The sequence below is a fragment of the Oryx dammah genome, unplaced genomic scaffold, assembly GCF_014754425.2.
Source record: "Oryx dammah isolate SB20612 unplaced genomic scaffold, SCBI_Odam_1.1 HiC_scaffold_8, whole genome shotgun sequence".
Lineage (NCBI taxonomy): Eukaryota > Metazoa > Chordata > Mammalia > Artiodactyla > Bovidae > Oryx > Oryx dammah.
The window spans coordinates 26,566,343-26,582,959 of NW_024070192.1; the positions used below are offsets into that span (position 1 = coordinate 26,566,343).

Genomic DNA, 16,617 nt, shown 5'->3' on the forward strand with positions numbered 1-16,617 from the left:
CTGATCTAGGGGGTAGGACACAGTCTTATTTTGTCCTTATATCCCCAGTGCCTAGCACATCAAGCCTGACATGAAGTAGGCTCTCAAAAGATGTTTGCTGAATGGTGCCCCGACAGGCGCTAAACAAATCTGTTTAACTAGAGAGGCAGCCCATGGTAAAATGACTTACTAGGCTGTCTCCAGGATACTTTCAAGTTGTGTACATTCTGCCCTGAGGATGGTACTTGTGCAAACATAGAAGTCTTCTTACCCAGAGCTGTATAAAGAGAAATAAGCTGAACTTCCATAGGATTTACTTATTCTTTTCTCTCCTTTAGAGATTACAGTAAAGCCCCAGCAACTACCGTAGAAGAAATAATTTTTTTTCATTTCAGCGGGTTTCCTTGGTGGCTCAGCTGGTAAAAAAAAAATCCGCCTGCAATGCAGGAGACCTGGTTTTGATCCCTGGGGGGTAAGATCCCCTGGAAAAGGGAAACGCTACCCACTCCAGTATTCTGGCCTGAAGAATTCCATAGACTGTATAGTCCACGGGGTCACAAAGAATCAGACATGACTGAGCGACTTTCACTCACTCAGTGAATAACATCAGTAGTCTTCCAAACTGAGCACTTGATGTCTTGAGAGCGGCAGTTGAGGAAGTAACCAAAAGTTAATCACTTTCATCTATTTTTTGCAAAATGTTTTGAAAGCCCATTCTCACCTCCTGTTCTATAGCCTTCAGAGGTTCAGGGCTACTTCTGACCTGGGAATAGGGAAAGATTATAAAAGAGAAAAAAAATTCATATATTTACTAGGTGTCTGCATATGTCTAAGTATCTTTGGCTTATGCTACCTCTCAGGATGACAAGGTCCATCTCTATTTTCTACTTTGTTCAAATGAGGGTTTGGGGGTTTTGTTTTGACTTAATATCACCTCCTTTAAGTTTCTATCTTAAGCCATATCATGACTCAAAAGCCACCACCTGGGTCTTATCTTACCCTATACTTGGTCAATAAGCAGTTTATCACTTAACCGTTTTCCTACTCATAAGGCCTTCCCTGGTGGCTCAGCAGTAAAGAATCTGCCTGCCAATGCAGGAGAGACTGATCGGGAAGATCCCACATGCTCCAGAGAAACCAAGCCCAAGCCACAGCTACTGAACCTGTGCGCTAGAGTCCATGCTCTGCAACAGAAGAAGCCATCGCAGCGAGAAGCCCACACAACATGACTAGCCCCTGCTTGCTGCAACTAAAGCAAAGCCCACACAGCAACGAAGACCCAGCTGAACTGAAGCAAAAGTCACTCAGTTGTGCTGGACTCTTTGTGACCCCATGGACTACACAGTCCATGGAATTCTCCTGGCCATAATAGTGGAGTGGGTATAAGTTCCCTTCTCCAGGGGATCTTCCCAACTCAGGAATAGAACCCAGGTCTCCTGCACTGCAGGCGGATTCTTTACCAGCTGAGCCACCAGGGAAGCCCAAGAATACTGGGGTGGGTAGCCTATCCCTTTCTCCAGGGGATCGTCCCAACCCAGGAATCGAACCAGGGTCTCCTGCACTTCAGGTGGATTCTTTACCAGCTGAGCTACCAGGGAATCCCCCCAAAAGAGAAATCTTCCTGAAATTTATCCTAATCATCTTGAGTGATTAATGCAGTAAATATCCCAATTTAGCGTACTTGGAAATGCTAAACACACTCCTCTTCCCCCTGCCTCACCCCCTATCATTTCTGAAACTGACAGAGAACACTAATAATTAAAGGGTGACCAAGATTCAAATCCTTTCTCAAAAAACATTTATTTTCTGATATTCTCTACTTGTACATTTGCCCTCTTTGAGACAACAGTGTTTCTCTTAAACAGAAAGCAACTTCAAGTTTTAACATTCTTAGTCTGGAAATCCATCAGTCTTTTTGAAAGTCTAAAATATAGCTGTGCTGCACTCTCTTAGTTCCACCCAAAAAAGTACAGATGAACAAGAAAAGATTCACTTTTTTTCTAAATGAACCATAATTGACTTGCAACATTATATTAGTTTCATGTGTCTAATACAGTGGTTTGGTATTTTTAGACATTAGAAAATGACCACCAAGTCTAAGTACCAACTGTTGCCATACAAAGTTATTGCATTATTATTGACTGTATTCCCTATGCTATACATCACATCCCTTTGACTTCTTTATTCTATGAATGTAGCTTTGTACCTCCCTCACCTATTTCACTCATCTCCTCACACCCCACTCCCTTCCGGCAACTTCAATTTGTCCTCTGTACCTGTGAGTCTGCTTCTGTTTTATGTTTGTTCATTTTGCTTTGTGTTTTTAGGTTCCACATATGAGAGAAATCACGTGGTATTTGTCTTTCACTGACTGATTTTTTTCACTTGGCGTAATACCCTCTAGGTCCATCCATGTTATCAAAACTGGCAAGATTTTTTTATAAGGTTGGATGATATTCCATTTAATATACTACAGCATGATTCACTTTGTACAAACCAGACTGCATCTCCTTTAATATCTGTTTACATGAGCTTTGATTTTGGATTTTCATCTTTAACTCTTCTCAACTAACATTTCATCAAAAGCTAGGTAAATAATTCTCTAAATAAAAACGAAAAGACTGCGAATATGTATTTCAAAATGGAAAACAAAAAGCTGCAGGAAATACTTAAAAGAGTATAAACTCATCTATCATACAAAGACATATATGAGTATGTATTATCTATGTGAAATATGGACTTCCCTCATAGGTCAGTTGGTAAAGAATCCACCTGCAATCCAGAAGACCCCAGTTTGATTCCTGGGTTGGGAAGATCTCCTGGAGAAGGGATAGGCTCCTCATGCCCATATTTTTGGGCTTCCCTCGTGGCTCAGCTGGTAAAGAATCTGACCACAATGTGGGAGACCTGGGTTTGATCCCTGGGTTGAGAAGATCCCCTGGAGAAGGGAAAGGCTACCCACTCCAGTATAATCCATGGGGTCACAAAAAGTCGGACACGACTGAGCAACTTTTACTTTCACTTTTCATGTACATATGTAAAAGAAAGGAGCATGAAGAATATACCAACTGAGGATACACCAATAACTGAGGTGAAGGAATGGAGTTTACAGTTTTTACTCTAGATTCTGTATTATTTGATTGTGAAACCTTATTAATATAACATTTATAAAATATGTGATCTCAGATCAGCTTTACATTTCTAGCATCTGGCATTGTTTATGACCCAGTAGGTATCAAAGTTTTTTAATGTAAAAAGCAAAGTAATTTTTCTTCAACAGAAAATACTTAAAGCTATTTTTCCTAAGAGTTTGTTCAAACATTAAATATCAACAGTAATAAATATGCATGTGCCAACTACTTCAAAAGAAGTCACATTAGAAATATAAGCTTTGAATATCATAATTTTTAAGTGTTATTTTTAACCAACCAAGTTTTACCAGTTTTCATTCTCAACATACACGAGCATTTTGGTCAACATACAACATAATAAATATGCCAAAAAGAGGGGGAGAAAAATCTTATTTATTAACACCCAATAAAAAAGAACTAATCTACTGCATATTTTCTAAGCAAGAATTTAAAAGGGCCTTCCCTTTTAAGTATGAATCTTATAATTTTGTCAGTATACCTCAATAAAAATGAATGAATGAATGGGAAAGTACCAAAATATTAAGAAGAGTAAATCTTAACTCAGTTTTCCCTTTAAACCCCCACTGTCAGCTGTGGATGATTCCTGAAGTTATCAAATAAGGATATACTTGACTGAGAAAGCTGGTAAATAACAAGTAAAGTTATAGGACTTCCCTAGTGGTGCAGTAGTTAAGAATCTGCCTGCCACTGCAGGGGCTACGGGTTTGATCCCTACTCTGGGACGATTCCACATGCCATGGGGAAACTGAGTCCATGTACCACAGCTACTGAGCCCACACTCTAGAGCCCGCGTTGCAACTACGGAGCCCCCATGCTCTACAGCCACTGATCCGCAACTAGAGAAGCCACGGCAATGAGAAGCCTATGCGCTACCATGCTTGCCACAACTACAGAAAGCCAGGGTAGCAACAAAGACCCGGTGCAGCTAAAAGTAATAAATTTGTATTATTATTTAATATTATTCAATTATTGGTGGATGTATTAAATAAGTCTTAATTTGAGAATTATTAAATAACAATTATTTAATATTAATATGAAATAATATTCCTTATGCTCTGTCCCAAGCAAACCATAAAATATTACAACATACAGTCCATTTTTTTTTTTGCATCCCAACATATATTTTGAAAACTTTTACACTGATACCAAAGACAGGCAAAGACACTACAAGAAAATTACAAATATCCTTTACAACTACTGACATAGAAGTACTGAACAAAACACAAGCAAACCAAAGCAGTACATTAAAAGGTTTATACACTATGATCAAATGGGATTTAATCTTGGAATTTTAAAATGGGTCAACAGATAAAAATTAATCAATGTGATATGTCACCTTAATAGAATGAAGGGAAAAAAAAACAAATCATCTCAATTGATGCAATAATAGAATGACAAATTTCACATCTTTTCGCAATAAAAGCACTTAATGAACGAGAAACAGAAACTCACTATGCTGAAAGCCATATATGAAAAACCCACGGCTAAAAACATACTCAGTGGTGAAAGACTAAGTTTCCCCTTCGAATTAGGAACCATGTCCACTTTTGCCACTTCTAGTAAATATTATATTAGAAGTTCTAGGCAGAGCAAATAGACAAGAAGAAATAGGCATTCAAACTAGAAAAGCAGTAAAATTATCTCTATTCACTGACAACATGATCTTATATCGAGAAAACCCTAAAGATTACACACACAAAGTTAAAGCTAATAAATGAATTCAGCAAAGTTCCAAGATACAAAATCAACACACAAAAATCAGTGGCAACGAACAATCCAAGAAGATAATTAAGAAAACAACTCCATTTACACTAGCATAAAAAGAATAAAATACTTAGGAATAAATATAACCCTTAAGCAAAGTCTCAATGGTGATGAAGCTTTGAAACGGGAGAGGTGGTGTTTATACAACATTGAGAATGCACTAAATGCCACCTGACTGTGCACTTTAAAATGGTTAATCATGTTCTGTCCAGGCAATACCCAGCTTGCTTGGTTTCTCTTTTCCTCCCAACATTTTACTTTTAGAATTTTTCAGTGAACACCCACATACTCATCACCTGGTTTCTACCCACTAGCATTTTACTATTCTATTCTTTACTACTCTTTATCACATAACTACCCATCTTTCTACCAGTCCAAGATGAATTTCAAAGACACTGTCATCATCAATACACTTCACCCCTAAACATTTCAGCACACATGTCATCAACCAGAGCTCGGTATCTGTTTTACATATTTTTGAGTTAAACTTACATAAAATGCACAAATTGTAAGTGTATTTTGCTGAGTGTTGACAAATGCACCCATCTGTCTAACCCAACCCCTTATCAAGATACAGTACATTATCATCATCCTAGATATTTCCCTCAGGCCCTTTCTTAGTCAATCCCACTCACATCCCACCTGAGACAACTACTGTTCTAATTTTGTCCTGACCATACATTCATTTTCCGTTATATAAAACTTCATTCATATAGTTGGTACCACAGAACATGTATTCTTTTATCTAAGACTTCCGTCATTCAGCACGATGTCTTTGAGAACTGCTTCTCTTTTAGACCTCCAATTTTGTAATTCAGAGCTAGGAGGATGCTCCCAGACCAATTAAAAAAAAAAAGCAGAAATTGAGCAATTCACAAGACATATAAAGGGAAAGGGAGGAAAAAAGTAAAGTGAATTGTGATTCATATGGTACTTGTGGGGGAAAAAAAGATGTAAGCTTTTATATGCTTAAAATAACTCAGGAAGGACACAAGAAACTGGTTACAGAAGTTGCCTCGAGGGAGGGGAAAGACACTAAAGGAGAGATTTTTTTGGTAAAAAACTGAAGCATAATACCCGTACAAATAAGTTCACATATCACAAGTGTAAAGCTCAATTTTCACAAACTGAATACATCTGAGTAACCTGCACTTAGAACAGGAATCAGAATCTTGTCAGCACCCTAAAAACAAAAAAGATAACCCTCTATCACAATTCTTTGGGGGGGGCTATGCTGGGTCTTCAATGCAGTGTGGGCTTTCTCTAGCTGTGGCATGTAGGGGCCACTCTCTCTAGCTGCCATGCTCAGCCCTCTCAGTGCAGTGGCCTCCCTTGTTGGGGGCACGGGTTTCAGGGCACACGGGCTTTAGCAGTCGCGCCTCCTGGGCTCTAGAGCACAAGCCCAATGGTTGTGGGCTTAGTTGCTCCAAGGCATGTGGGATCTTCCTGGCTCAGGGATCGAACCTTTGTCTCTTGCATTGGAAGGCAGATCCTTTACCACTGCGCCACCAGGAAGCCCGCTTCTGTTGTTTATACTCTGGTTTTTGGCCATGAGGCATGTGGGATCTTCTGACATTTTAACTGCGGCTTGGCGTGGGTCTCTTTGGGGACATCTTGTTTGGGACTCACTGCTTTCTGGACTCGGTTGTCTGGTTTCTTTGCCAGATTAAGAGACTTATTAAATAAGTTTTAATAAGCAATAATTTAATAACATTAAATAAGCCTCAGTTATTAATTAATGTCAATTTGAGTATTAATTATTGCTATTAATAATAATAACCCCAAGCAAAACATAAAATATTATAACAAATAATCCATTTTTCTTAAAACTCAATTTTTATTTTACTCTACTGTAAATACTAATATAAAAATCCAAAGGAAGTAATGTATAATATCAACCAATGGAAAAACCCAACATAAGGATCAAAGGAAGAAAGGGCCTAGAAGCAATCACATTTCAATCCGTAAGCACATTTAGTGCCTAGATCTTGGTTCCTAAATATTTTCTCCAATAAATAGAACTAGGGTTTCTTTGAGAAGCAGTCAATTGCACAGCAGGTACAGGGAAAATACAAGAGCCTGGAGCATCTGCTGGTGTCAGGAAGGAAGGACTCAGAAGAGTATGGGCATAAAGGGTATTAGGATGACTCCTGAAAGAGCTCCTGATGTCCTAAGCTGAAACAATTTGAGCAACAAAATAAATACAGTAAGTACCCTACACACAAAACTGCAAGTTTCAAACTTACAAAAATGAGAACGTGCATTCTATCAATGTCAAGCATGAGTGAAATTGTGAGTCTCCTACTGCTGACGGTCTTTCAGCTCTACCATCTCCCATCTTCTCTCCCTCCTCTAGTCAGCTCTTCTTGCCTGCTGTACTACTATACTTCTAAAGGTACTGTACTCTAAGATTAAAAAGTTTTCTTTATTTTCTGTTTGTTTTTATTTGTGTGAAAAGTATTATAAACCTGTTATAGCACAGTACTATTTAACTGGTTGTGTTAGGTAACTAGGCTAACTTTGTCGCACTTACAAATTGGACTTTAGGAACATGCTCTGAAAATGGAACTTGTTTGTTTGTACGGGACTTATTATAACAGTGTTGGATAACCTACAGAAAAAAATAATATCTATTAGTTCAAACAAGGAAAGAAAGAAGAGAGGGAATGAGTAGCTCTCCCTTCTCAAAGAATTCCAGTTAATAAATGCAGAATGAAGAAAATAGAAAATAAGCATTAGAATACCCAATAATGATTATTGTAGCTAAGATTCACTGATGGGTACTAAAATCAGTGAACGAAAGTTTGAGAAACAGGATATCAGCACAGTCTCAAAACACATCCACCAAGATATTTATTAATCAAATTATAAAGAGAAAAACAGTAACTTTACAGTGGAGAAATCCAACATACACTAGATGAACCAAGCAGTCAAGGTTAACATCACCATTACAGCATGCTGCTTCTGTAGCAACCTTATTAAAAATATATAGCCTCAATCTAACCATGAGAAACCATCAGAGAAGCCCAAATTTAGAGACCGTCTACAAAATAACCAATCAGTATTCTTTCAGCTTGAAGGTCATGAAAGACAAGCAAAGACTGAAAAGCTCACATATTACAAGGGACTGAGGCAACATAACTCAGTGCAATGTGGGATCCTGGACTGGATCCTGGAACCAAAAAAGAACACTGGTGGGAAAATTGGCAAAATCTGAATAAAAGTCTGTAGTTCAGCTAATAGTATTGTACCAATGTTATTTTTTTAGTTTTAATAATCTTATCGTGGTTAGTTCATATTGGTGGATGGCAGGTGATGGGTATCGTTCCCTCTGTACTGTTTTTGCAACTTTTCTCTAAGTCTAAAATGTCTCAAAAAGAAAAGTTAAAAAAACAAAAAACAACCAAGAGCATTAACTGTTTTGAAATGTAAAATCATACATGCATTTTACAACAGGATCTTTAATCACAGAAGATACAAGACTAAGGTTTAACTACTACAAAGATTCAAACTTGGGAAAACTCAAGAAATAGGAACGACTAAACATAAATGGAGGAGGATGGAAAATTCTTCTAAACAAGAATGCTGGCTCTGTTCAGGCATTTTTCGTTTTGCATGCTAAGCACATCCTCTGAAGAATGCAGCACGCATTGACCACTGGCTTTATATACCAAACCCTGCTAACAAGACCTTCTCACAGCAGCTCCACTGAAGTATTTCAAGTCATGCAGTTTTAAAAGAACTCTTTAAAACTTTCCTAAGTAGGTACCAACCCAATTGCTTTTAGCTAAAATTGTTTTTTCTCAGTTTTAAAAGTTACATTCTACTAATAACCAACAACCTAGGAGACTCTTAAAATGAAAAACGAATAATCTTTTTGGAATATATATACATATTTGCACCTTCACATGTCTATAGGCATGTGCAGGTGCATATATATACACCAGCTGTATATATACACATACATATGCATACATGTGAAACTAGATGGAATCTATGAAATCATTGCCAAAGTGATACCAACCAAGGTCTAAAAACTGTGACAATTTTATGTATAGCGTATTTTAAATATTTAAAACATTTTGTTCTCTTTCTATATATGGGCATAAGGGAGAGATATCTGAACTCTAAACTTGTAAAGCAATGAAGAACTCACACAACACAGCTTGTGAAAACACAAATGGCTACCATCCCTTTGGCAGGCAATCTGGTGATATCTAGCAAAATCTGAAATATGGGCTTTGATTCAGCAATCCCACTTATGGGAACTATAAATACCAGCACAATATTATGTACAAGGTTTATTCAACTCAGCATTGCTTGTAATGGCAAGAGATTAGGACAAAGTGAGGTGTCCTATCAGTAAAGTAGATTTTAATGGCAGTTGGTATATGTGATCCCTTTCCCCTGGCCCTTCCTCTGCAATTCTGATGTATCATTCATCTTCCTTCATTCCCTTGTTTTCAATTTCTTTTTACACTGGACTCTTCTTCTAAGCACACAAATAACCCCGTCTGTCCCATTTTTGTTGCTGTTGGTTTGTTTCTAATTTTATAGGACTCTAGAAGTTGTGTAGGGAAATATCTCTGCAAGTCATGCCTCACTAGGGAAATGTCCATTCTAATTTTTCTGGGATAGTTTTTGGAGCTTTTCCTTTTTCTTGGAGCCACCATTCTTGCTTCCCTGATAGCTCAGTTGGTAAAGAATCTACCTGCAAGGCAGGAGACCCTGGTTCAATTCCTGGGTCAGGAAGATCTACTGGAGAAGGGATAGGCTACCCACTCCAGTATTCTTGGGCTTCCCTTGTGGCTCAGCCGGTAAAATATCTGCCTGCAATGCGGGAGAGACCTGGGTTCAGGCCCAGGGTTGGGAAGATCCCCTGGAGAAGGGAAAGGCTATCCACTCCAGTATTCTGGCCTGGAGAATTCGATGGACTGTATAGTCCGTGGGGTCGCAAAGAGTCGGACGGGACTGAGGGACTTTCACTTTCTGTTATTGCTAACAGAAGCCTCTTAAAGTCCACTGCTGAGTGGGTCCGCCTTGGAAGAGAATTTCCTCTTTTTCTTTGGGGACCCTCTTATTTCCTGACTCTTCGGGGTCATTAACTGATTCCTCTTTGGGAAAACTTGGAAAGACTTCTACAGCCAGCTGTCTCTTCAATACTGCCACTAACTAGCTCCTCCTTGGAAAAAAGATTTCTTTTTCTTGGGTTTGGAGGTGATAACATGGATATTCTCCATTCTCCCAAGGAGCCTCCTCAGGCTTTTGCTTTTTCTTCTTTTGGGGTCTTTTACTTGTCTCCTTATTCCTCCGGGGCACTACTGTTTTTTGAAGATGCCAGGGCAATCACAGCCAGCCTTTTCTTTTCCTTATTCAAGTGTTTCTTCTCATGTTTCTAGCTTCCTAGTAATCTCAGCAGCTACTTCATCTGCCTGAATCACTGCTTCCTTCATGACATGCAGATTTCTTTTGTGGAATCTCTCCAGTCTAATACACAGAAGGACAGTCCCTCCTCAACTTGTTCTCAAAGTGGTGGGTACCTCAGAGAAGCAATCAATTTGTGAGGCGATACTGCCTTTATTTTGCCAGGTATTAGGAGAGGTGGCCTCTGTTCTTGGCAGCTGCTTGGCCAATGAAGGTAGAGTGGAAAATGAGTCTGGAAATCTGATCCCTTTGCTGGACCCAGGAAATCACTCAGACACTAGGAGTGGCCATCAACCCTATAGCAAGAGGCCTGTTTAAGTGACAGAGCCCTGATCAACCATCACCATGAATGTCCCATTCTAAGAGTACTTTTCCTTTACCCTGGCAACTCAAGATATCCTTTTAGTTTCCTCCAACCACAACTACTTACTTCTTGAGTAACCTACATACTATGTCCTTTTTTCATGAATATAATTCAGTTGGAGAAACAACCTTACCCTAACATATCTGACCATTTTCAGCCTTAGCTTTTTAACTTTTATTTATTTACTTATGATTTTGGGGCTTTGCTGAGTCTTCACAGCTATCCGGGCTTTTCTCCAGTTGCAGCAAGCAAGGGCTACCCTCTAGTTTCAGTGAGAGCAGGATTCTCATTGTGGTGGCATCTCTTGTTGCAGAGCACAGACTCTAGGGGCAAGGGCATCAGAAGCTGTGGCACGTGGGCTCAGCAGTCATGGTTCCTGGGCTTTAGAGCACAGGCTCAGACGCTCCACAGCAAGTGGGATCTCCCCAGATCAGGGATCACACCCGCGTCACCTGCATTGGCAGGCAGATTCTTTACCACTGAGCCACCAGGGAAGTCCCAGTTAGGGACATTTTAAAGAAATGTTTGGTTAAGTCATTTTAAAAATCAATTTTTAAAACAGTATTATACTACTTCAGATAAACTATCTTACCTAGTATATCTGCTCCTCCATCCACATCTCCAATTAGGCCTGAACCACGGAGCCACTAGGGAAGCCCCCAGCCTTAGCATTTTTATAATACATTTTCAACAGAAAATGTCATTTAACATAAGAAGTTTCTTTTTACCAATTTCACCAGAAGCCCCCCAGTAAAAAATTTCTGTTAGTGATACAGTATAATACTCTTCTGCTTTCAGCTTTAAACTGATCTCTAAACTAGATTTGAGAACCATCGAAAAGGTGTCAGGTGAAGCTTCAATGTAAGCTGTGGCATTCAGATTGGCCTTGACAGAGTACTACTGGTGGTTAATCTAAGCAGGATACAAATGCGTATGTGGGAAAGCTATAAAGAAAAGTAACTGGATGCAAACATGTGGAGTTCGGAAACGGCCAGAGATTAAAATTTGTGAAAGCTGATGAGTGGATGGTACTTACAGACATGAAACTTGAGTTACCTAGATTAAGTAGAGCAGAGGGCTGAGCTTTAAGCCCTGGAGAACGCCAACATCTAGAAGTCCAAAATCAGCAAAGGAAAAGGACCTGTGAAGAATACCAGAGACTGGGAGTTGAGGGGAGTGGAGAGGGGGTGGGGAGAAGTATCCTGGTGAAAGTGAAAGTGAAAAAAGGCATTTCAAGAAGCAGAGAGAGAGTATTCAAATGTATCAAATGCTGCTACAATGTGGCAAGGGAATGGGAAGTTTCATGTTTAGAAAGATGGATATTTTGGATAATTGTAAAAAAAAAGGCACACTGGTGCAGTAAGCAGAATTAAAGTCTCAGAGGAATAGGATGAACTGAAAAAAAAATCTTCAAACATGCTAAAGTCTGTCCCTACCTTGAGGTCTTTACAGATGCTATTCGACCGTCCTGAAACACATATTCCTCTGGACCTTTCCATGCACCCGAACATCTTCTTTTCAGGGCACAAGTCACCACTTCCAAGAGAAATTCCTTAACTATCCCTTCTTACTACTATTCTCTAGCCCCTTACTTAGTTTTATAAAAAAAGTACGTAACACTACTTGAAATTCCATGCTTTCATTTATTTGCTTCTGTGTTGATTTTCCCAACAAAAATACAATAAAAGGAATAAATATGTACAAATACTTTTAAGTTTTTTAAGAACATGTTATTTTTCTAGGTGTACCGGTCTTGGCAGATATTCCATTACAGTTATCTCTTGTTATCTGCAGGGGATTGTTACAGAACTCCCTGTGGATACCAAAATCTACAGATGCTCAAGTTCCTTATATTAAATGGTATAGTATACCTGAAGATATAACCTTGTTGACTACAACTCTCTCACAGTGAGAAATCTACAATAAAGCAACAAAAAAGGTCCATAAATTTATAATCATGGGCAAATTTCCTTTCCTGTCATTCTTCTGCCATAGTTTCCCTGGTTTTCTCACACAATATTTTCACCTTAACCTTATTTCACACACAAAAAAATAAGCTAGTAAAATTAATATTACGAGCATACTCTTAATAGAGCTAAATCATCCTCAGAGTTCTTAGACAAATGAAAGTTGAAAAACACATTACAATAGAGATGGTCTAGTCCCACTGCTGTCAGACACGGAAACCAAGACTAGTGTGTTTGTTCAACGCAAACCACATGTGAACTCCAAACCCAGGCTTTTACAAAGTTAGAGACAGACATCTGACTAATAACAAAGACTTAAGTAAACAGTAAAATATGTCCTGATTATGAGACATATTTCACAAACTTATCCCTTTTGGGGTGAGGGGAGAGGCCGCATTGGGTCTCTGTTGCTACACGTGGGCTTTCCCCAGTTGCAGCGAGCAGGGGCGACTCTCTAATTGCAGTGTGCAGGTGTCTCGCGGTGGTGGCTTCTCTTGCTGTAGAGCACGGACTCTAGAGCGCACAAGCTTCAGTAGTTGTGGCGCATGGCCTCCAGGCTTAGCCGCCCCACAGCATGTGGAATCTTCCCAAACCAGGAGTCTAATCCATTTCCCCTGCATTGGTTGGTGGATTCTTAACCACTGGACCACCAGGGGAAGTCTTGTTAAGCCTTTATCTCATTTACTGGCTCCATGTCCACAGTAGAAACAAACTGGATTTTATTTTAAAAACCTCTCTTGTGAACACCTACCTTAGTATCCCTAGGGAGGACACAACTCCCCTGTTCAAATCCATCTGTTAATCAGTTTATAACTAGTCAGAGAATGGAAAAAATGTAGGCCTACTGTTAAAAATACTTTGCAGTGGGAGCAAAGCTATGAAATATTTATTTACTTCTTACTGTTTTGAGCACATTTCAAAGATCAATGAAATGATTCTAAATGCCTCTACCTACTAGAGCTGAGAAACAGACCATTTACATTATGCCAAAAGAATCTATCTAACATCTAAAACAAATAATTCATTTGACAAACATGTTCTGAGAGACCACTATGTGCTAGGCACCTTTTCTAAGTGCTAGGGGCACGGCAGTAAATAAACCGCATGGATTTTACATTCTTAGTGGAGAGAAACAAAATAAATAAGTAAACGACTTCATGTTTTAGAGGTATCATAAGAGCTATCTAGGGGACTTCCCTGATGCTCCAGTGGCTAAGAGTCTGAGCTTCCAGGGCAGGGGCCTGGGCTTACTCTTAGCGAACTAGACCCGCATGCCACAGCTAAATACCCTGTGTGTCACAACTGAGACTCAGTGCAGCCACATAAACTAAAAACAAATCTTTTTAAAAAAAGAGTTATCTGAGTATTTAAACCATGAAAAGTAATTTGGAGAAAGACACCAGAAAAAAAGAGATAAAGATGTAAATAACTCAACTGTATTCATTTAGGTGGTCTGTTTGTTTTATGACAGAGTAGATTTTCTAATGTAACAAGGTTCCTTTATAATCAGTTCCCTTTATAAATATTCTACTTTATAAGATATAGACTATAACTTCAAATATTTTTAATTATTAGTATATCTCCACTCTTAGAATATATCATTATTTATATTTACAACTTATTTTGTAACAAGTTCTTGGTCAAGAATATAATTTATAATGAACTAACACCAGGCCTTTTTAGCTAAACACACATCACTTTTGGATTTTGCTTTATGAAGGTTTTGAGGAAGTTGTTATGCTGTTGCTCAGCCATGTCCGACTCTTTGCTACTGACCCCATGGACTGCAGCCTGCCAGCCTCCTCTATCCATGGAATTTTCCAGGCAAGAATACTGGAGTGGGTTGCCACTTCCTTTTTTTTTTTTTAAAGTAAAGCCCTATTAAATTGTGAAGCTTCCCAGCAGTGAACTAAGGATTTCAGGTGGCAATGATTTTCAATTCTTAAAAACATAGTTAGGTTCACTGATCACCCCATCCTAAATTCATATAATGTAAATCAAATAGAAACAGCCTAAATGAAATTGAAATGTTGGTCATTAGTATGAGAATCAAGATGTAACAACGCTTGACTCTGTTTTCCTATAAAACTTGAAAAATGAGTAATACAAAACGAACTCTTTGGTAAGAGCTCATTTCCAATTTAAAAAAAGCATTAGTTTTACCAAAAAAAAATGTACACATACTATTTCATTTTATTCTCTTCTGGTTGTTAGCACTTCAATTTGGATAAGAAAGCTTATAAAACAAACTGAAGATTTTCACAGGATAAAGCTTACCTTCAGACTGGTATGAGAACGTGGTTGACTTAATTCCTGAAATTTCCATTGTTCTGATCCAGGGGTCTCACCACCTTTCTGAGTGTCAGGTGTAAGCAATCCGTCTCCAGAAGGTAAAGGGAAAATCCCTAATGATATAGGACGTTCTTTTCTATTTGGAAAGGGCAGAAGAACTAAGCATTAATTCATTTTTAAGTTTTATTCATCATGACTGTAAGTAATAAGCCTGGGCTGTCACTGCTTTAGAGTCATCACTCTTAAATAATATTGTGTGCCTATCTAAACAAGTAGACTTACCAAAGAGAAAGGACAAAGTCTCAGAACTTAAATTAAGCCCCAAGAAATCAATTAAGAAAGGTAGTAAAAACAATAGTTTACAAAATCTTAAGTTACTGCTGAGTTCCTTACTCAGGAAGCAGTCTGTGGTGTGGTTTCACAGCAAGGGGAGCTGCTACAGTTTCACTCATGCTTAGGTCAGCTCTAGGGAACTGCAAATGACCCCCACTCCTGCTTCTCTAGGCTTTCCAATTTCTCATATTAATCCCTACATACTTACCCAAGTCTCTTTAGGGTGTGTTTTTTCTGCCTTGAGGAAAATGAATACATAGTTTAAATCAGGCCTACTGATTAAATAGTCAAAAGAACATGTACAAAAAAATGTTGCCTGCCATTTCAATCAAGAAAGAATAGAATGCTGTCTGCCATTCAGCCATCAGCCACTGTAGCCAGTCTGGATGGAGAGCCCTGAGAGGAATTCAGGGTGGAGAAAAACGGGATACTGACCCTAGATAGTTAAGCTGCATATCAAAGAAATAATTTCAGTGAGCCCAGACTCCTCCATCTTCCCAAGCATAGAAAAGCACTAAAATCATTAACTTGAGATGTCTGTCTTTTGTAATTAGCAAAAACTCCTGAGTATCCGAGGTCCTCCCTTGCCTGTTTGGAACAGTTCTTCAGAGCTATCCAAGAGGCTGCCCTGATGGACTATGGTCCTTAGAAACGTCCCTGAGTAAAGCATAATTCTCAACTTTTAGGTTGGGCTTTTTTTGCCTCCAGAGTTTTATCCCCTAAAGTAGAAAAACTGTATTTTTCTACAGGAACTCATATTTTTCTGTATGAGCTCCTTTTCATCACAGTATGTATGACAATCCAACTGTCAGTTTTTCCAAACAAGGATGCCCAAAGATTCTATCAAAAACTGTAGAGTTTCCAATGCTTTGTGTGAAATTTCAGTGAATAAGGGTTTCAATTTTAATAATAGAACTTGAACAAGAAACACATCCTTTGTTAATACAAAGGGTTTTTAAAGAGTAGAAACAAGCCTGGTTCTTCCTAGGTCATTAACTCAAACAGAAATTTGCTAGAAACCAGACACTAAAGGTTTGGAGCTTCTAGCAAAACTGTAAGAACAGGAACACTGAGGTTATACATAAAAGTTGGAAAATATTCAGTTTTGCTGAATAAATCTTTATTCTGTAAGCTTATCTTTATACTAAGAAACTTTAAGCCACTTTTGAAATGTGCCCTCATTGAACACAAAGGGTACATTGCTTTCATTCCTAATAACAATCAGGAAGAATTAGTACAACTGTCAAACACCTTAAAGATTAGGTGAAGCAAAAGGGTTGAGAGATTGTATTCTATTAAAGTTGTATGCACAAAGAAACAGACAGGACTTTTCTCTATCAGA

At 38.6% G+C, this 16,617-nt stretch overlaps 1 protein-coding gene and 1 non-coding gene across 8 annotated transcripts in view; both read right to left on the reverse strand.

Moving 5' to 3' along the window:
* SPAG9 (sperm associated antigen 9) overlaps window positions 1-16,617 on the reverse strand; it is a 153,528-nt gene that overhangs the window by 57,265 nt on the left and 79,646 nt on the right. For all 7 annotated transcript variants that reach the window (XM_040245676.1, XM_040245677.1, XM_040245679.1 and 4 more), the window contains one exon: window positions 14,928-15,078. In XM_040245676.1, coding sequence (XP_040101610.1) covers window positions 14,928-15,078 — 151 coding nt within the window. The remainder of the gene's footprint in view (window positions 1-14,927; window positions 15,079-16,617) is intronic.
* Window positions 10,584-10,670, reverse strand: LOC120867481. Its single transcript, XR_005721909.1, has one exon. It is a non-coding gene; the product is annotated as a small nucleolar RNA SNORD86 (small nucleolar RNA).